Source organism: Borostomias antarcticus (genome assembly GCF_949987555.1).
Source record: "Borostomias antarcticus genome assembly, chromosome: 11".
NCBI classification, from domain to species: domain Eukaryota; kingdom Metazoa; phylum Chordata; class Actinopteri; order Stomiiformes; family Stomiidae; genus Borostomias; species Borostomias antarcticus.
In genome coordinates, this window is record NC_140244.1 from 23,732,241 (window position 1) to 23,755,464 (window position 23,224).

The 23,224-nt window shown below is 42.6% G+C and overlaps 1 protein-coding gene across 1 annotated transcript in view; it reads right to left on the reverse strand.

Annotated features, from left to right (window-relative positions):
- The window catches only part of tshz2 (teashirt zinc finger homeobox 2), a gene marked incomplete at both ends in the record, with an annotated part of 41,197 nt that extends 18,704 nt beyond the window's left edge, over nt 1–22,493 (reverse strand). The window contains one exon of the mRNA XM_084445242.1: nt 22,454–22,493. Coding sequence (XP_084301368.1) covers nt 22,454–22,493 — 40 coding nt within the window. The remainder of the gene's footprint in view (nt 1–22,453) is intronic.
- Between the last annotated feature and the right edge of the window lie 731 nt (nt 22,494–23,224).

Consider the following 23,224-nt stretch of genomic DNA (forward strand, 5'->3'; position numbering starts at 1 on the left):
TACTAAATATTACAGCTTAAAAGTCAACGGTATTGTTAACGACACCAAAATATTTCATAAAAAGCTAAGCGTAGAGCTAAGACTAAAATATCAGACGAGTCGTCCCACAGAACGAGGGTCACTATTCTTTACGTGTGACCTCATGAACCGGGACAGGGGTTATTTTGACAGCAGCACCTGCACATGTTTACATGGCAGTTGTGTGCAGGCTCTGAGCTGATGGGTGGCGATAGGACCCCTCTCTGGTCCCCTGGCTGGATCCCAGCAGCTGACAGATAGCACTTCAGACCAGCTTTAGCTGCGGCTCCCCTTGAGGGGCTGTGATTGATGACTCGCACCGCCACCTAGATCCATTTTCTCCTCCAATCTGATTCCTCGCAGGTAGTGGATACCCCCCCCCCCCCACACACACACACACACACACACATGCTTGTCCTCCCGCCACCTCCCCCCCTTTCAACATTCAAGAGGGCTTATTTTAATGAGGGCATTTACAAATATAGTGACTATCAAACATCTAGGTACAGTACTGTAGGTGAAGAACATATGCAACACTTTATTCAACCATGTTCATTTTTTCAGTCATCTTGATCTTGAACATTTAGTGATCACAGGAATAATAATGGTGGGATGTTTAGAGGAACAATAGCATGGACCCGAGACGCCTGTAGGTCTAAAGGCATTTAAGAACACTTAGCTTAGCCATCTGCTAGACAATTACACAGAACCAAACAGCCCGCCTCAGCAAATAAGGCTTGGCTCATCAATCACCAGAACGGCCAGAAGTTTGCCTGTTATTCATCCTGATTTAATAACCCCATGAACTGCAGCACTATCCACCACAACACCGTTTCAGACAGCTCAAAATGCACCACACCCCAACACATGAGAGACATGTACAGTAGTTGATAACATTCTATGAGAAAGAAAGCTTCACTGTTTAAAGCTCAGCTACTGTATATTCCGTTTGAAGCAATAACAATATTTAAGCAATAACACATGAGAGGGAGTACTTTATCATATTTATTGGCAGGGCTGTGCTGCAGCAGTGTGTTATGGCTTTTATACAACAGCACTGCATTGTCCTTAAATCTTTTTTTGAAAAATATGGTTTAGTAGTGTTCGATTTCACTGAATTGCATTGCTTTCAGCCCTCCGCAATCCGAAATAGTTCCCTATTGTTTACCATTGCTACTTAACACCAGCTGGGCTGGTCCACAATGTAAACAATGTAAACACAATGTGTGACAAATAAAGATGTTTAAACAGAGCAAGCAAGCTAGCGAGCGGCTAATCTAAACTTATGAGACAGTTGGTGTATCGATCGTGAATCACTCCGCTTTGATACATTATATCACGTGAGTGTAATGACATCCATACAGTAGTATCACATTGTGATACAATGTATCAAATATGTTCTGTATTTGCAGAACAGATACAGTACGTCGAGGTTAATCTGTAACACAGGGCTTGAAGTCAAGGAATTTGAAGCGTTCATTGTTTCCAGTTTCAAGTAGTTTACTTAATTAACATTTGCCCCATGTTTTAATTGTGATCATGGTTTCCCTGGGGACTACAGACAGGGACTGTGTGTGGTAATTGCAAATGTTAATATGAGATGGTGACACAATGTCAAGCCTCTTGGTGGATTTACAGAGCAAAAAAACGCAGATGCTGGCAAGATGATCAGCCATGCTTATCTACTGAACATCATGGACTGGGAGACAGGATGGATGATCAGCCATGCTCATCTACTGAACACCATCGCTTCCCTGCACTTCGGTAATGCTGGAAATGTTCATATGAGGACATAAAAGTGCCGTTAGAGAAACATTACCCTGAGGGATAATTAACACACAGTAGCGTTATACTTTTACTTTTAAAGAGTACGACAGCACAGTTCATGCAGACACTGTGAATGCTACTGTATAGCTCCATATTACCTATTATTATTAAGCCTAAACTGAGTAAAGTGCATTTTTCTAAATGCAGGTCATTCTCAGTGGACTTTCCGAGCCAAGAGTGGCCTCATGGCTGTTTGTGGGTGTTGGCTTGTTCTGTATAGAGGAGTGGTGGACCAGACCACCACCACCACCGTCTCCCTACCGTAACTCTTTTCATTAGCCCACCCAGGGGCGGTGTGGCCATCGGGAGCACCGGAAGTTCTCCTGGTGGACTGGCATGCTAACTGGCCTGGCCTGGCTAGAAGAACCCCCCCCCCCCAAAAAAATTAAATAAATCTGTCAACACCCCCCCCTGCCAACAACTCATCAACAGTTTATAATTTATAATGGGAAAGCAGGACAGCTGCTCATTTCACGTTTACAAAGCAATTGCCGAAACTGAAAGTGTTCCATTTCACTGAGTCGGCGCGTCGCAAGACGGGAGGGGGGGGGGGCAGATCCGGCTTAAAAAGTGGCCTGACTGGGGCTAACTTTCCCGGCCTGAATTATTTCCCCAGTCCGACCCTGAGCCCACCCCTGTCACCTGAGATGTGAATGGGTCTGGCAAGAACCACGTTTTCATTTACCTCAGGCGCCTCTACACTCTTCTTTAGAGGGCAGCGGCAGCCTAACATGTGAAGATAGCGACCTGGGACTCCAGGTTCCTCAGTTCACAAAGCATCAAGATATACAGAGCGTTCTGTGCTCTTCACTCACCGAGTGAACATATCAAAGGTAGCTCTTTTCAAAACACCCCGACAGCATAACATACTGAGACCTTGTGAAGACTGAAAATACATTCCATCACACCTTTATGCTCATACTGGCTTATGTGTTCACAGGGTTTGATGGATCTTGATTATATTGGGCAGCAGGGAGTGGAGATACTTTATAAGCTAAGCTCAACACATCTATTTCTAGCTGAAGACTTGCTGACAGCACATTTAACTTTGTGATCTTCATCTGAGAGACAGTTAAACTTGCTGACAGTTGAATCGCTCTCAGCTCATATTCCAATACCTTCTCGCCCCTGTTCATTAGATGAGGTCTGACCGGGTATCCCTTTCGGATAAAGAACATTTACCGGTAGCTGGGCAGGTAGAAAAAAAAAAACAGTTGCACTCCAGCCAACCTATGAGGACCAGTAATGGTTTTTAGGGGGCTTTTCTTGATGAGATGGAGGCTGGGATTGGGGGCAGTAGCTGTCTATTGAAACGTGATTCATGATGTACTTAGTTCTTGCATGTGCGTTCACAGGTTTGTGGGATTTACACTCAATCAGAGCAGCGGGGGGTGGAGCTATTTTTTCTGAGGATAAGTTAAAGGCCTGACACATTTATTTCTGCTGTTGCAGTTGAAGACTTGGTGACAGCACATCGAAATCATTTGTGTGATCACCGTATTCTAAATGTGAAGCGGAGTAAACGCTGCTGACAGTTGGAACCCAAAACACCTGAACCTCCTCATCCTATGGTTGACAGTAAATGTTTGTTTTTCATTACAAACTGTAGACTGTACCAAAATTAAAAAATTAACAGAATTATAAAACAATCTTAAAACGTTTAGTGAATATTTGTATTCTATTCACTAAATACAAACAGCTCTATTTTGCAATCAGATTTCAACAAAGTATCAGGGTGTTGTATCACTGTGCTACTGTTGAACAAAACAAACACTGTTATCTACACTACATGGACTTGGTGCCACAACAAAAAAGCAATATGTTAGTTTGTCCTATACATCCAGGAAATCTCTCCCACATTGTGTGAACCCCCGAGCTCTGCGCTCTGTCTGCACCTCTCGACCAGAATTCTGTGTGTCTGTAACCTGATTATCTCGCCAACCGGCCTCTGTATGAAGTTGATATGCGGCAGGTGTATTGCTCAGGACCCAAGGATGTGCATGTGTCACGTGCGAAGTTGTTTGGATGAGCGATTATCGCTGCTGTGCCGGTAAAAAGTTGTTCCGTGCGGCACGTTACACTGCCAAAGTCAACCCCATACCAAGGTGGCCTTACAATGGTACCAGGAGCTACCTAGCTATTTACACATAGCCTGCTATTCGCATTGCTAACTGTAGGAATAAAGAAAGGTCTAAATACCTAATGTGCAGAATGATATACATTACAACTGAATGTTATGTTTGTCCTACCACTGGATAGCAAGGGGGGCAAATGTTTACAGGGAAGATGGAAGCTAAGCTAGCTAGCTACAGACCCAGACAGCAATCCGATCAGGGCCATTTGTTCAAAAGACTATTAAGGAAGGGGAGTTGTTTCAATTAGCCTATTGTATGAGTAAATTCATTTTAAATAGTACATTAAAGTAAAAATGTAATAATATGCATAGCAATAGCCTTTATAAGGACTTTGTTGTGAGTTGTACAGGCATGGCCCAGGGCCTCTACGGGCACTGCACTAGTTGAATAAAGCAGGAAGATCGTATTTTTATATAGGTTTAAACGTTTTATGATTGTGCCAGACAATCCAAAGTAACAGTAACTCTTATCCCTATAGAAAAACTCCACCATTTAATGATACACCACTAAGGAGAATCCACACACCTCCAAAAGAGTTGAAATCCCTTTTCCCTCAGCCTCCTCCAGCCCCTATGATAAATGACACCCGTCACTCCGCCTGTGCCAAACAGCACAGAAGGGAATTGTACTGATATATGATTCACAAGAACAGAATATAAGCTCTGCCTTTCTCTACTGCTCCCCCTCTCTCGTCAAGTGGGACAGTCCTGGACAGTATCAAGGCCCAGTCGAGGCCCAGCACAGAAGGAACGAGGCACTAAACCCAACAAGGGAATAGACAGAAAACATACCCCCCCCCATCCCCTTCAAGGACTTGAGCTGCTACTGATTGATGAAAGACACAAGAGCCGTTTCATTAAAATAATAAAGGAATAAACTAGCTGGACCAGATAAAAAAGGAAACATTGAAAGCTGCCCCGAGCAACCTTAAGAGTGTACTTATCAGAAAGAAAGAAAGAAAGAAAGAAAGAAAGAAAGAAAGAAAGAAAGAAAGAAAGAAAGAAAGAAAAAAAGAAAGAAAGAAAGAAAGAAAGAAAGAAAGAAAGAAAGAAAGAAAGAAAGAAAGAAAGAAAGAAAGAAAGAAAGAAAGAAAGAAAGAAAAACATTTCAGAATGTGCAACCTCCTTCTGCCCCCAATTACAATACAGCAAGTAAGGCTAATTACTGCTCTGTGATTATCTGTCCTGAGTGTGAGTGAGTGAATGAGGAAGAGGAAGAAAGACAGGCCATTTTAAAAGTAAACGGGTGGGGAACACAGTGGAGAGACAGAGACAGTCAAAAAACATCCATTGTAGAAAAATACTTTCACCTCTATGATTACATTATAATAATGAATACAATTTAGCCCCTGTTCTTATGGTGTGGCTGGCAGGGAGAAAGAGTGAATGCGAGAGAGAGAGAGAGGGAGAGAGAGAGAGAGAGAGAGAGAGAGAGAGGCCTCTACTACTGCTGCAGCTGTGTGGCTGCTGGCTGTTAGGACAGCCCCCTCAGGCCAGTGCTCTGCTCTGCTCTGCTCAGCGGTAGGCCTCCCACTCGGGCTCTGAGCGCGGGGATGTGCCCAGGGCCAGGACCAGGAGCACTCCATCACCCAGACAGCGACATCCTTTCGCCATCACCATCAGAGGGGCCCCTATGGGGGGGACAGGGATATTTATGGGCAGCGCGTTCACACACACGCCCATGCGGCTGCGATTCCGCTGATATACTGCCGGCTGGACTGTGGGATGGAGCCATATAGTTCATCTCCTCCTCAGTTTTAGCCCCCATCCCGAGCCCTGGAAGTGCTCCTTAGAGCTTTGCAGGTTGGATCTGATGTAGGAAGCAGACTCTCTCAGTCCAGCACATGTAAATCTGTGTTCAAAGATGGCGGATTCGGCTACATTCCGCTGTTTGGCATAGTTACAGGGTTCATAATTCATTGTGCTCATCCCAAAAAAAGTGTGGACAAGTTCAATAAATGTGACCAAAACATGTTGCAGCAGATAGAACATATAGACAGTGTTTGGCAATGTTTGGGTGCTTTTCATTACCAGACATTTTCTGACATTTCTGACATTGACATTTTGAAGACTGGGATGTTTTCCCTGACAGTAGTGTAAGATTACACCTCTTGGTTTTCAGAGATGAATAATTGCAAAGGAAGCCCTTAAAGACCTTATGGTAGATTAGAGAGTGAATTGGAAATGGTTTCAAATTGTCGTTCTAAAGTAAAGAGGCTACTTTGTACCACGAGGGGTTTCTCTCCTGGAGCGGCCAGAGGGATTAACGAAGCCGTAAAAGGTCTCAGTAAAGGCATCAGTAATGTCGCTCTGCCATTAAAAATGGCGAGAAAAACATCTGCTTTGCATTTTCACTCCCTCGCTGCTCATTTGTCTTTCAAACTATCTATGTGCCCTGGTTTTAATATGCTCACCTTTAAACAAATATAATACAATAAAAATAAGGCTGTTTTTAAAGACCTAGGTGTATGAATGTTAATATGAGAGCAGACTGTACTGTAGGTAAATACACATGTACATACATGACCTATTACTGAACAAGCAAACAAATGAAATAGTACAACATAGTGTTTCTATTTCCTTGACATAGCTGACATTATGAGGCAGCTACAATAATTATCTACAGTATCAGAAACAATTTCACCCTGTGCCATTTTGTTCTTGTGCCTACAACAACAAACATGTTGTGTGTCTATGTTCTCCACACACTAAAAGAAAATCATTTAAAAGTGGTTGCATTCACACCCAAGTCACAAAATGGGAGCCCGTGTGGAGTAAACACCTTGATTGCTTTATGGCTGGCCTCTAACCGTCAGAGGCGCTCCTGTGTTGGGTTTCTGGGAAACTCTGGCCTTGCAGTGAGCTCTTTCCCTGCGAGCCCTTTAATAAACCGCAGCCTGCTTCATTAGCCTGCTTTCACACAGTGATTGATTGCTGCCAGTCACAGAAACCCCATCCTCGCTCTGCCTACCTCTCCTCAACCCACTAAATAAGCCACTTTTTCTGCTAGCTACCACCCATCACCCTATTAAAGGAGAGTATTCACAGACAGCCAGATAGGGAGTGGTAGCAGCAGGGAACGGCAATGCAACAGTGGTCCTTTTGTTCAAATGCTACAGTGTAGGTCAAAATCAATTTATGGGATGTACTATACAGGCCTGCATATTCAATTCTTATGAGTTCACATTCTGTTTTGGCATGAGGAGGAGAAAAAAGAACGGTCCCATGTAGGGATTTCACAATGAGCTGTTCATACACATGAAAAGACGTTCAGAAATGCGTAATTAGAAGGAGTAGGTTGGCATTAGTAGAGCCTCTTTTTCTAGATGGGATGGCACTCATTATTCTGGTTTGTAGCTCAACAAATCATATTGTAATCATAAATTCTGACTTGATTCTGACTTGTTATACTCGCTGTATGTTTTATGCTATTTATTCTATGGTAAGTATTTTTGTTACTATTGTCTTTTGATCAGTGCATGTCTAATATGTATTCCTTTAATGTGTCAATGAGATTATACACATACATACATATATATTATGTTTTTATTATATATTTTATAATATATTTCTATTACAGTATATATTTTATCTTTCTTTCTTTCTGAAAACGGAATCTATAGAATACTGTATATACAAGACTGTATATATACTGTATGTATATATATATATTATTATTATTTTTTTTGGGGGGGGGGCTATTTGACTAATATAACATACACTATTCTATAGATTCTGTTTTCAGAAAGAAAGATGATACTTGGGCTAATACTTGCTTTGAGAATTGGTGCGAAAACATTATGTACTTGTAACATTTCCTCGTCTGTATTGCTGCACAGTTTCGAATCTTCCCTTTAGCAGCTAAAATGTATGGCTGTGATCCTTCACAACTCACTGCTGTAGAAGAACAGATAGACAGAGGGGGGAGCTGCTAGATGCTGTTCAGCTGCAGTAATAAAGTCAGTAATATCACTATCTCGCCCTCCTCTCCCAAGAATTGCTATAAACCTATTTCGAAAATTGCACCCATATATTTGAGCGAGACAGTTAGTTCATCCCGATGACAGTGCAAACTTTTAAGGTGAATTATGCCAGTGTCATTCAGAGGAGTTTATCAAAGAGGGTCAATTACTCACAGGCCCAAATCTCAGCCAGAGTCTGGTGCCATAGCCAGCCTGCTGCTAGTGACACAGGACTCAAGATGGAGCCCAGTCATGATCCCACAGAGCTACGACACATTCCACAGACCGCCCAAACACATGTAGCCATACACTGCTGCTACACTACTCAACCTGCTTGGTCTGGACATGTACTGAACTGTGCATCCTTTCTTTCTCAGACACATACTGTACAACAGCACTGCTGCATAGACTATAAGGAACTTTTTACAAATAAAATAATCATCTTAACTCCAAACTCGTAATCTTACTCCTCATAACCTTTCTTTGCACTCATTCAAGTCTCCAGGCGTGCTGATGATCTGGGCGTTGTTACTGTTGTGTCGGTGTCCGTGATTCACTCCGGCAGACTATCAAGAGGAGGAGAAAGGCTGAACGTTCAGTAACAGCGGCTGCACCTACACACCGCACATGTAAAGTTCATGTTGGGCCGAATGAGAGCCCCGAACACTTCCTCCTAGAATAAGCATAAACCGTCCGAACGGCCGCCTGTCACGGATAATGATCAATGTGGGCGGTTTGAAAACCGCAGACGTACTCTGCTCAATACGCCTGTTAGGCAAGGAGCGCATTCCAGAGAGCCCGTCCTGGTTTGAGAGGTGGGATGATCCTCTCACAACGGGCCTAGCTGTCTGTGTACATGTGTGTTTAGGGTCGACATGGCAACCAGAGCCTGTACACTCACACGGAACCCGGCTCTCCACCCTTCAAGCGTGTGATTTCGAGGGGGGGGGGGGGGGCAGGACGCAGAACCCTTAATGGCTCTAATACCACAGGTTTAGATAAGTAGGTGCATGTGTACCCGCTTGTATGACTTCATCAAAGTATAGCGCATAATTACGGAGTTCGGTTATGAGACTGTTAAGTTTCATTATCATTCATTTCCCGTTCCGGAGAAAATAAACATACACCCACCAGTTTAATCACCGGGTTCTCTCAGACCGTGGGAGATATCTCTATCTCTATATCATCGTACAGAGTGAATAGATTTTTTTTTCTATTCATGATGAGAAGCAGATCTCTAAGAGGACGCTTAAGTAGCTCTAAGGCAAAATAATGTATAGGTGACTCATGTGTTTAACTACAGTGTAGATAACGGAGCACAGAGCTCAGACTTTTTCCCCTTTTTTCGTCACTCAGCTCATCTTACATCGATAATCACCAAGCTTTCCTTCTTACGTGGCATGATACCGTGTGACTAGTCCTGTCCAAATGCGAACGAGTTTGCAGGTCTTTGCAGATTTACGTTGTGTTGTAATGCACCCCCTTGGCAGGAAGTCAGCGTGGGGAGGAAAGCCAGCCTTTCATCATTTCCCCCAAATCAGAGGAGGAAATGAATATGGATGCCCTCGGGTGAGAGGGAAGGAAACCCAGGGGTTGATGAGGTCCCTGAAGGATGCGTCTGGACAGTACCGGAACCTCTCGGCTGGGTCGCTGCCAGGTGGGCGGCCTGCCATGGAGTGTGTAGGAAACACATGCAAGAGGCATACATACTGACACACACATACTGTACACACACACACACACACACACACACACACGCACGCACGCACGCATACACTCATACTGTACACACACACACACACACACGCACGCACGCATACACTCATACTGTACACACACACATACACTCATACTGTACACACACACACGCAAGCACATACACTCATACTGTACACACACACACACACACACGCACGCATACACTCATACTGTACACACACACACACACGCACATACAGTACACTCATACTCTACACACCCATACATACACTCATACTGTACACACACACACGCAAGCACATACTCATACTGTACACACACACTCACACACGCGCATACAGTACACTCATACTGTACACACACACGCGTGCACACACAGTTTTCTCACACAGTCAATGAGGACTTCATAAACACATGATTTCAGAACACACACACAAACATACATAAACACACACACACACATGCAAACACACACACAAAGAGATATTACTCAAACCTAGTGCCCAGCAGGTGTTGTTCTGACAGCCACATTTGTCTCTTTGATTGATCAGGCAACAGAACATGACCAGGAAGTCATGAGTCATGATTAAGGACTTTTGGATCATCCTATCGTGGATTTCAGCAAAAGGGAGCAGGAGTAGATAGGGGTACGGGTGAAATGCGGGTGAGTGTGTATAAAGAGTGAAGGGGGTGGTCCCAGAAATTGAAAGTCCTTTGTTCAAATTCAGTCAACCACCGTCACCAAGCGGACCTCGACCAGCCTGACTGAGCTGTTTATGAATGGATGTACAGTGTTGCTCAACCACTACTTGGAAACAGTTGATACATAATGAAACCAGACTGTATGTAGTGTAATAGCGCTCCAGTCCTGCTCTTGTATGTTGTTTCCCAGAACTACCCTGACACTGTCCTTCTAAGGCCAGTCAGTGTTGATGTCACAGCCCCCGGCCATGGCTGTGACCTGTGGGTGACCTCTGTGACGTACTGTAGACATCAACTCCCCACACACAACAGTTACCAGGGAGACAGCACAGCTCGAACATACCACAAACACACACACACACAAATACACACACACACACACACACAGAGAGAAAGACAAGCAGAGCGATATACAGACAGACAGACAAACAGACAGACAGACAAACAGACAGACAGACAGACAGACAGACAGACAGACAGGCAGGCAGACAGACAGACAGACAGACAGACAGACAGACAGACAGACAGACAGACAGACAGACAGACAGACAGACAGACAGACAGACAGGCTAGCAGAAGACAGGAGTGTCAATGTTCTCCGTTTTATCAGACACAATGGCTTTCTGCTCGCTACAACACTGACCACACTAACATGGATAAATGGTAACTTTCTCTGCATCCTTATAATGTCCAGAGGGGACAGGGAGATACAGTACTAGTGTAAATAATACAAATACAACTGCTGTGTCAATATGTGCTTATTGGAGAGAAAATAGTGACCTTGAAAGCTGCAGCAGTTAAGGATTGAATGCAACTCACATTCTTAACCTCATTCAAAACTTTTCACAATTCAGGGACTTCCCCTGACAACAACAAAGAAATGCTAGAATCAATTTAAAATAACTACCTGTGCATGATAACACATTATCAGGTTCAACATAAAATGCTGTCCAGGTCATTCATATTGCCATAAGCCATAGATATTACAGATATTACTCTGTAATGTGTAATAGTATCCTCCACCCCTCCACTGCTCTGCTAGTGCAATGGCTAGCATTAGAGAGCTGATCCCTCCCTGGCTTAGCCACACACTAACTCACTCTGGGCCCACTGGCCAGCAGAGCCTACACTGACTAGCACACCGTAGTCGAGTTTCTGAGGTCACCTAATCACAGTCAATCATTTAGTGAAAGCTGCCCTGGTTTGTGTATAGCTAACATCTGAGAATCACGGAAAGGAACGTAGCCTCCATTCGATTGACAGGATGACTTATGTTTGGCCTGGTTAGAAACCAACCTCCTGAAAGCTTGTCCTGGGAAATATGAGCATGTAAAAGACACAGGACAGGGGAACCTGAAATCCCAGTATCAGGGGTGAGTGTACTGGACGTATCTTCTCATAGTCTCATATCCTATGTGGATGGAGATATCAGTGAGTTATTACTAAGGTCAGTGGTATCGTGAGGTACAGAAAGCAGCTTTGACGACCTGTATAAATACAGGAAGTATAACTTACTGGTTTAATCAAACCCTCTCCATGCTTTGATAACAGCTCCTCTGGAAAACGTCTGCCTGTGTTGACATACCAGAGATGCATTCGTCCAATCAGTCGTAAAACATTTGAAAGCTCAAATCTGGCAGATGACATCAGCCAACAACACCCACATGAGGCGTTCATGATGCGTCAGGTCACTTCCTATACAGGAAGCCTTTGGCATTATGTTTGCTTTCAGCCAGTTAAACTTGGCACACTATTAGACATGCTTCTTCCTGTACAAAGACCTCCCTATGTAATATTAATCATGTGAGGATGAATAGTTGTAAATCCATTCCCTTTGGAAATCCCCCTTTTATACCCTCAGACTGGTGAAAAGGCTTCGAGTTGTGCTTTATAACATTGCTTTAGTCAGAAGGCACCTTTATAACATTGCTTTAGTCAGAAGGCACCTTTATAACATTGCTTTAGTCAGAAGGCACCAGTGTAAGGTCTGACAGGGGCCAAGATCCTACAACTGATACATAAGCCTTATTTCCACTGTCGTGCCGAACCGATACCGTGCTCAAACCGCGCTGCTCCGGACCCGTGGGAACGGTTACAGTGTCGGTTTCCACCTCTCGGGCTGTTGCGTTCCACGGAATGTTGTTTGCGGAACTAACTTTCACATTTCTACTAAAGAACGGTTCTGCTTTACTCAGTACGGTTAGACAACCGTGCCATGGGAGCGGTTCTGCGAACGGTTCTGGGCCCAACCGGTCCCATGTGGAAACACCGTCGGAACGGTTACCCTGCGTGCTCAGAACGGTTCGGCACGACAGTGGAAATAAGGCTATTGTACAATCAGAGAAAATAAAAAGTGTATGACCGCCGTAATCAGACCTGGATCAAATACTTAATGCAATACTGTCAAGTACTGTACATGAGGTGAACTTGATTTAACTTTGCTGTTCAAAAAACAAATAACAGTCCCAGAAAGACAAATCAAACGTTCCTCAATTACTTTACAAATACTTTCAAGGTATTGATCGATGTTATGACCCAGCCTATAATCAACTATGTATATGCTTTGAGACATGGCATTGCAATGGTGGGAATTATATCATAATCAGATTTAAATGGATATTTTGGGGATTTTGTGAAATTAGTTAATCTTCAAGGCTTATAAAAATGCAGCAGAATAATATCTTTGCTTTGCCCACATTCATTTTCTCTCCCTAAATGATACCATTCATCATACACCCATTACAAGGACAGTCAATTTTGAACACATTCCAATTGCCTCTCACTTCTAGATTTGATGATACAGGATGCACATTTCTCACATCTCTGTCTAATGACAGCCTATTTTAAGCACCGGGTTAATAAATACAGTGATACAAGAACATACTTTGTAATTTGTGTTTTTCATTTTCTCTGTCATTTCCATCACATCTTTTTTGAGACGTAAACAAAACATTGTGCAGTGTATTACACAAGGATTACTACACAGTACTGGCAGTGTAACAGCCCCCTGAATTACCCTGTTACAGGCTAGCGCCGTGAGTATGTCCATACCGATGCATTCAGCATGAATATGTTCAGTGGTTCCCCTTAATCAAGCTGTAAGTACAACAGAATTATTTTCTATTCAACACAGACACCTAAGCTGTCACTGCCATTTAATGAGTTTCAATTAAGCTGTTAGTTTCAACAGACTGGCTTAGCACACCAGGCAACTATGTAAAGCATCAAAAGCACCAAGAAGCACAACACAAGCATAGACGTTTCGTGACATGATTTATGGCGCATATTTCTAATATGTAAAATATGGATGTAATATGAGTCATTATTTTGAAAACATCGTCACTGTAAAATGTCTTTAAGCTGCACACATTCAATTAATTTACAACCTTTTTGTCTTCTGTCGATTGATTGATTGATTGATTGATGATATGTTGTGATTAATACATGTTATACAGGACTATACACATGCTTGATTGGTGGTTATAGGAGCAATTTAAGCATTGTTCTCCCAGACGTGATTGGTGGAAATGTGAAAGCCTCTGTTTGACCCGAGTCTGGAGAAATGGAGAACGCAGGCCAGTGAGGTCAGCTGAAGTGATAGAACATTGAGTTGATTCATCAGATCTGCTCCTATGTAATTGCACGGCCTGACAACACATAAAATGTGTCAGCTATAAAGCTGCAAGAAAGCCATCAGCCTCAATGTTAAATGAAGTTACAGAAAATGCAAGGTTCACAATTTCCCAGCTGTTATAGTGGGTCATCCTCCTGTAATCATGCATAGACATGGACATCTTGACACCTCAACTGAAGACATCATGTTTATTTCCTTAACGAATGCAATTTCCAGAGATGCATTTGCTAATCATTTTTGTGATGCTTGTCAGAGAAGTTAGATTTGGAGTGGGCAGTAGAATAATTGCTGTTAAGATAATGCCGTTAGAATAACAGTATGGCCTCTGTATAAAACTAAACACATTAAAGAATAGAGTTGAAGATAATGGCATTTAAAAATAGCACTTTTAAAAACACACGTGCAGGTAGGATTACAGTCCAAATTGATCACATTGACCGAAAAGCACAGACCATGTGGAGTGAAGACAGTTTACCTTTGTAATTGTTACAGATCACACCATTAGCATAATATTGTCATAGCTCCTGCTCCTTTAGACTGTAGCTGCGGAGGGTTAATTTGCATAATAAATCTTAATTGGAGCCCATTAAGGATTTGATTAGAAGCAAATCAGGTACACGGTGCATAACTTCAGATTAATGTTTTCTCTGTGTTTTGTCATTTTCATATTCAGGGACAACTCTGCATTGTTTCTTGAGATGTTACCTGTTATTCTCTGCTATTTATATTTGGTAATTGTACACTCTACTCTTGTTCATGATTATGTTTTAATTCAATTATCTGAAATAAGACAATTCTTCAAAACTTTGAATCTAGTGAGTCAAACTTTTTGTGTATCTAGGTTGGAATGACTTTCTATGTTAATCATATAATGATTCATTCCTGATTAAATGATTCATGATGCTGTCATTGTCTATGAAACTATGAATGTGTGTACCTGCTCATGTCCCTGTAAACACCATACCTCTGAAATGAGAGAGCCCCGTTGTCTCTCTAGCAGCAGGATGTTATCTGTGAATGAGGACACAGCAGATGCAGTAACCTCTTTAAAAAAGCATCTGGGGTTGGTAACCTGATCCAGCACTGATTGTATTGAACAACTTCCTAACCATATGGCCAATATCTAGGCCTCCTGGCTGACTTTACTGTATATAGGTCAACTAATGTCATTGGGTGTCGTCTTTTTACCTGTAGTGTGCATGGAAAGGCACGGGCACTTTGATATGGGTCACGCAATGTGGAGAAACTGCTTATTATTACACACATAGGATAAATCACACTGTTAGCGAGCACAAGCTCTAGTCTACTTCATCATAAACACACACCCTCCATGTAATCAATAGCAGGAGAACAGCCTTGCTGTAAGAACACTAGGCCTCCCCCAAACCTCCTCCATTCTCATCCTCAAAGTCCACACATTCGTACGCGCTGCCCGACCCCAGCAGTTCAGTATCTTCCCTGTTTCACTCTCTTAAATCATTATATCTGTAGGGACCTGGACAAAACACCATAACATCATTTATTTTGTACTTGGTATGTCTGGCAGAAATAATGAGTTTTAGCCTGCTTGCAATAACCTCTCCCAATATCCTAGTTATTGTCGGACTTAATGAGGAAAAAAAACAAAACAAGAAATAGCCTTTTCTGCCGCGATGATCACATGGAAACATTATCCACATGAATCACCCCAACGGCATATCAAATTGTGTCATTTGCCTGGAAACTAGCGCAGGTCTCAGAGGGAAGGAGAGGTGAGCGAGCGGCTGCCGTAGCGAGGTGCAACGCAGCACAGGCACTTGCCTTGAGACCAATCATAACAGCCCCTTTTTTCCACACAGGAGAGCGGAGGAGAGATCACTATGCTCCAGGGCTCAGGAGTCTCTGTTCTTATCACCTAGACAGTGCACCACCCTGTCTGCCTCTCAGACAAACAAAAGCCTCCCAAACTATTAGCTATCCACACCTGTCATGTCCCTGGCATGTGGGTGGAAATGCAATGAGCTCACACACTAAACAATCCTGTATTACTCTTTAGTCGTACTATTGTAAGAGCACTCTAATGCTAGACGATAGGGACAGCTTGGGGAGGGTAGCCCAGGGGGTGTGTTGGGCAATTTTGGGGCCCCAAGCAAAGTTCTGCTTTGGGGGGGCCCTCCTCCTTTATCTGTCATGACTGTTTTAGAGCACACTTCAGCATCTGGAACAATGTAAAAAAAAGAATAGAAAGGCGAATTGCGAATTGTGAATTAAGGCGTTCTTTTGCTACAACAGAACAACAGGATAATTAAAGTAATTTCCTTCCAGTAGCTATTTAAATTGAGAGAAAATGTCACATTTAACTATTATTTTACATTCTATACTGTGGAATGCAAAATATAATGGATACTGTAGCCTTTTAAATTGCAGTAATTTACGTGAGAATACATTGCATACTGAGATGTGAGATGAAAACTAATTTTGGGTGGGAGCAAGTGAAATGAAAACTCCCTCTCTCTCTATATATATACAGTATATATACACTGTTGTATTTAACAGAGAACAAGGCTTCAATGTCTTCCCAGTGGCACCTCATTTAGGTGCTACTTTAGGAGCTCATTTAGGAAAAGGGGTCTAGAGTGAGAATGAACTTAGTTCACATAGTTTAACATAACGGTCCTGAATTTGGCTACAGAAAAAAGCTGATTATCCTTGCATGGGTGTTGATGCGGCCGCTGTTTCATTCAAAAGCAAACATTGTTCCCCTAGTTATTCCTGTCACAAGACTTTAACTTTACAAAATTACTTTTATTTTGGAAAAGGCCTCCCTGTTTGGTGTCTGCCAGGAACATTTTTATTTACTTTCCACTATTGTATGCTAGCTGCAAATATAATGCACCAGCATACCTGAAATACAGTGTAGTTACATTACATTATGCTACATTACAGTCCTTTAGCAGACGCTTTTATCCAAAGCGACTTAAAATAATTGCATTTAATGTACGTAATCAGTGTACTACTACTCGCCAGAACTCACAGGTGCATCTCCAGTGACTAAGAGCATAATCTAGTGCTCAAGTGCAAGAGTAGCAAAATATATAACTGTGATGGATGAGCTTATTTTCTGACTAGAATAAAAACCTGTTATTTTATGCAAGATCAATCGTGTCTTCTAGAGTTAACAGCAATGTGATTTAGGGTTGAAAGCCTAGTCTTGCTAGCTAACTGACTTGCTAGCTAACTGACTTAATATTAGTTAGCTACAGAAATAATGTTACCGACTTAATGATAGGGTCAGCACCATGGATGTATTAAGAGAACTGGACGTGGCATTGAAAGATGGCCGCCCGTTCATTCCAATGAAAGTTGCTCACCCAGCACATGAAGCCAAAAATCCCGCAAAATCACGTCAGGGCGCCCCGACTAGTTGTTGAGCAGGGGGGGGGGCTTGCTAGCGGACAATTTCGTTTGTCGGAGGATTTGTTGGGGGGGGGGGGGGGTTCTAGTGGACGATTCCGTTTGTCGGAAGATTTGTTGAGGGGAGATTTGTGCGCCCCTAGTGCCTCGGCTGCGCCGCCCCTGGCCACAGCACATGCACAATAGTGTTTTTCTTGGCCACGCCTATCCCTTTTCCCCATAGATATACATGGGGAATAAAACTCCGGCTCTTGTAAGCTTCTGATGAAAAATGGACCCAATGATTTAAAACTTAAATTCATTCAAGTCATTTTTGACTTTGAGTGGAAATGTTTGTTTCTTTCCCCCATTTTATTCCCCATCTCCCTATGGGAAAGTTTTTTTGGGCCCAAATGCATCATGTGACTTGCAATACCGAGCTTGGCCACAATGCCAAATGGCTTCACAGCCAAGAGCTGCTCCTGACACTGGTGACGTTGTCTCTATATCTGCCGACCTTCTAGCCAGACCCCCTTGGCGACTTAATTAGTCAAAAGCGACTAGCGACAAATCTAGTCGCTAAGTTTTTCTGGTCATTTGGGGAATGATTGTGTTGACAAAGCTCTGCAAAAGTTTTGACTGTGCACTGCTAGGATACGTTCACTTTGTATTGCTCGCTAGCAGCATCATTGTCTAGGAAAGTTGGTATCTCGAATGTGTCAATAGTTAAAAATACAACATACAAAAAACACACTAGATGTATTATTGTGTGATGTATGAAATGGATGTATGCGTGTCTCTTACTTTATTTGAGAAATTGCAGATTTCCAAGCATTCTTTTAAAATTATTTTCTATATCAAGTTAATGATCAAACTGCGTATTACATTGTACCATCTCTGGCCAGCAGTCAGAAAAGGCCAAGACTAGCCAGTAAGACGTGACATTTGCTAACACATATCCATGAGCCACTAAAAACAATGGTCTTAATTGGTCTGGACCTTGCAGACCTGACAGAAGGCTGCACCTCACCAATGCCATACTTTAATGGTCACTGTTGATGATCGCATCACTCAGCCATTGAATGGAGTGTGGGATGGAATGGCAGAATGAGAGCTTTCACGCATCCTTGATGGCCAAATGATTGTCACCAATGGCCATTTTATAAGAGACCAACTGGAATCCCTTCAGCATATTGTTCATTCTGTCCTCATTCCAGATCCAAGGGCAGGCACTCTGCATAATTTACTATATTTTTCTGTCTTTGTGTCATTTAAATAATGTTAATGCCAACAAATACAAATAGTAATAAAAAAACATGTTAAAAAAAGTGATAATTTTCAATGGAAAATTCAGTGCACTCTTCAAAGTGCACTCTTACACTTTGGTACCATTTTCGTTTGGCTTTTGTCATTCAAATTGGTGCATTTGATTGCCTTTTTTTACCTACATAAACAACATCTGCCTTGATTGTAAGATGTTTCCAGAACAAACCACTTAGGTTTCAGCTAGACAATTCCCACAAGCTGCTGTCAGTCACTTACTGGCACTGCAACACTTAATGCCTTTGTCTGTTCTCCAATTTATCTTGTTAACAGCAAATTGGGCTAACGGTTTGAGGCACAGAGCTATTGTACAACCGATAAGAGAAAATCTTTCATTGCTGCAAAATAAAATATGTCCCCATTCTCTTAAAAAATAGTCCACATACAGTACAAGTACTGTACGTTTCTGGATGTTAAACCAAAACAGATATTGTAACCCCTTTATCCTATGTCATAGTGATGTGTCCTCAACCGTAAAATCTAAAGGTTTTGCATATTCTACATTATACAAGACAGTAACACTTTAAATTACCCTTGAATGTATGCCGAAAAAGTAAATCAAATACAACTGGCCTTTACTTGCATGTCAGTAGTCTCCAATTTACAAATATGCCTATTAATAATACAATTCCCCCAGGAGTGGAGAGGAACCCGGGAAACCAACTGTCCTGTGAATTAATGTGTGAGCAGACCGAGAACGGCCTTTTTACAACACCTTGCAAAATAGAATTTCCACCGAGAGAGACACTACGTCTTTAAGAGCACTACAAAAAAACGAAAGCTATTTCTTGCATCTTCGATGGTCTTATTTCAGTACCCCTCTCTCCTTGTTCCCCCTCCACACATCATTAAACATATTATTATAACATGACTGTCAGCCCGCTCCCTCCTCACTCCATTCTTGCTCTGCCAGGTAATCAATTTGTCGTCACTCTCTGTAACCCCAGTAAAGTCATCAAGCGAAATGAGTTACAGCTGCAAAGAGCCTTCAAGAACACTAAAAAAAAAAAGACAGCGAGAGAAATGACAACACAGCCAGGAATATTCTGCCGCCTGATAGCACATCCCAGGTCCTGAAGATGAAATATTAATGCACAATTTGTTTATCTGCAGGCCTGCATCTCTCCAGTGCCGAGCTGTTAATTTTCTATCGGCACAGACAACGGATCAGTCAGTCATGAACTCTTCACAGCCATTACCGGGAGACATTTTGATTAAGTATTCCTAATGTAGTGGATAGCAAAGAATGAAAACACTCTGCCTGCCAACTTTTGATTGACCATTAAGCCACTGATGAATGTGCCTGTCAAAGAGGAGACAATTACCTCAACAATGAGGAAACTCTTCTGGAAGGCTTATTTCTCTATAGGGCTGACACATTTACCAGATTATAGGCGAGGCAGCTGAGAGCGTGTAAAGGGATCTCTTAGGCATCTTCTCAAAAGTTGTCTGAATAATACTGGGGACATTGTTTTTAAGAAAAGGGATTTTGCAGACTCCGATGTGGGGGGAAAAATGTTTTGTGTCTGAGTATAGGGAATAAGTGAGAATGCATGTTTGAGATGGTGTCGTTCACTCCATATATGTGTGTGTGTGTGTGTGCGTGTGTGTGTGTGTGTGTGTGTTTGTGTGTGTGTGTTTGTGTGTGTGTGTGTGTGACTGTTAGATAAGGGTCTCAGTATTTTTCGTGGGCATAAAGAAGCGCCATTATTGGCAGAGAGGAATCACCATCTGCTTGCACATCCGCCGCCATAATAAAGACTGATAACTCCTCCACTGCCACCATGGAACAGATCGCCCTCATCCATTCACCTCTCTATCCACCACAGATACCCCTCATCCATTCACCTATCTGTCCACCACACATACCCCTCACCCATTCACCTCTCTATCCACCACAGATACCCCTCATCCATTCACCTATCTGTCCACCACACATACACCTCATCCATTCACCTCTCTATCCACCACAGATACCCCTCATCCATTCACCTATCTGTCCACCACACATACCCCTCATCCATTCACCTCTCTATCCACCACAGATACCCCTCATCCATTCACCCCTCTATCCACCACAGATACCCCTCATCCCTTCACCCCTCTATCCACCACAGATACCCCTCATCCATTCACCTCTCTATCCACCACAGATACCCCTCATCCATTCACTTCTATCCATTGGCTCAATTATTTTGAGGCCCTAATTTAGTAACACTCTTGCTAATGTGTAATTACAGTGTGTTGTTAACACTATCAAAAATAAGGTCAAGGATATCCACTCATGTGTGACCCTGGGCCTGGTGGGCATTCAGCTATTATCCACCGAGGACATGAGCTCATACTCTACATTATGTTGCAGTGTGTAATGTGTAACAACATTGTAATTACCTTGCATCAAATTATGCACGTGACTGTATTATAGCCATAAAGTTGAATTTTATATTTGTTGTTGGAGAAGTGGAATAAGGATTTTTCCTATTTCCTCAACAAAGTGAGTCAAAAACATAGAGGAGAGATATTAAGGTAAAGCACTCTTTCAGAGACTGACATTTTGGGGTACTTTTGGAAAATTTGACTGTAATATGACCATGGTCAGTCCCTGTCATCAATGGCATGCACTGAGCTAAAGGCTGGGCATCTGCTCAGGGAGCCAGCCCCCCCCCCCCCCCCCCCCTCCCACCGCCACCCCCCCAGCTCTGAGGCAGGGGTATTCATCACATGAGTGTTTTCATCCAAACACCTTTGTTACAAAAGGTTCACTGTTCCTGGTTTCAGTGTGAAGTGACAAAGAGGCCCATGCCAGACTACTGGGGCGATGTACACATGAACAGATACGAACACAGACATAGGCCTTCACCGTACACATAGTCACATACTGTACACAAACTAACACACACACAGATATTTTGTTTATAACCCTTTTTCATAATAAAGCCTATTACTTGAAACCGATGGAAATCAAATAGCCTACCAATGAACAGTAGCCAAACATGTGACCAGTGACAATGTTTCGTGAATCTGTAACTTTCCAGGGAACAGGAGATGTGGTGAAGCATCACCAGGCTCAAAGCTTATCCCTGCACTATTTCATTCAAAGACGGATCCCTTTTTAATATTTACCCGCTACTTTTGGCTTGAATTGTGTTCTCTATATCTATAAAATGTAAAATGTAAAATGTGTGTATGTGTGTATGTGGGCGCGCGCGTGTGCGTGCGTGCTGTAGAGCGTTCTCCAATGTATGAGATATTAGGAGTTCATGCAAAGTTCATCTGTTTGGATACTCGATGCGCCTCTGACGTTTGGGCTTTCTTTTAGATTCGCGTCTTTCCGCTGTTGAACCGGCTTTATATCAATTGAGTGCAAACTTTTAGAGCACAATAGTATTCAAAGACGGTAATAAAGGTATTAACTGTAAATTACTGTAGCCTGGTCTATATAAGGAAAGCCCATGCACCCTGACGCGGAAAATAACGTCATATTTCTCTCTATTCAAAAAACAGGTTAATAGGCCACGGAAAACTTTTATCAAGGCTCTAACGTTATATCACGTACCGTTGGAGTTGCTCTCCATCGTCCAGAAGCCTATACGGCAAATTGTAATGTTCGACGGATGCGACCATCCTACTCACTATCTTAAATATTGTTACAGTTTTAGTTCACAATTCAATATATCCAACATTTACTTAACATGTATGTTATAAATGTGACAATATTTAATGTTCTTCGGGACCGTTTGATGAGTACCAAGTTCCCCTTACCCGCAGCCCGTTTCGGCGCTTGCTGCTTCCTCCGTGGCATTTTTGAACTCGTAGGCTACTTCACGGTCGCTCTGCCCAGGTGGAATTGGTATACTGCGGGCTATGATAGTCCATGCAGAAATAGAGAGAAAGAGCAAGTCTTTATTTTGCTCTTGGAGTCGGTTACTTCTGCTCTCTCACTGTAGAATCCAGTCAGAGTCGTTGCCTGGGCAAAGCAGATGTCAGAGCGGTTATTTTTCACCTTTTTCCTAGATGTCCTGTAGGGAAGATCGTCTCGTTTTCTTTCCGTTTTGGTCCATCAAAGCAATATGACGACGCCTGTCAGTCAGGTTTGAGAGTACGGTATTGAATATGTGGGAGGACGAGCGTAAAACGTTTGGGTAATGGTATTACGCACGGCACAGGCAGGGTGAGGCGATGCCAGCAAACATCGATCCATAGAACAAACTGAACATTAAAAACTCCTCCCTCCTCGCTTGGACTTGATGGCAGCGAGACATTTGTTACAGTAGATAACCATGAGTTTATTAAAGGGACAGGGGCCAGAGAAAACACCAGGATACTGCGGGGCTGTTTCAACGGGAAAAGGTTACTATAAGTGTCAATGTCAATTCTCTTTTCTTTTTGTGAAATGCTTCACTGTGAAGGAAATACACGATAGACATTTTAAAGTTTTATCCAATAAAATATGTTGAAAGCTAGGCTACGTATAATGAATGATTGAGGGCACCGAGGTCTCACAGGCTACCATAATACTGATGTCATGGGATA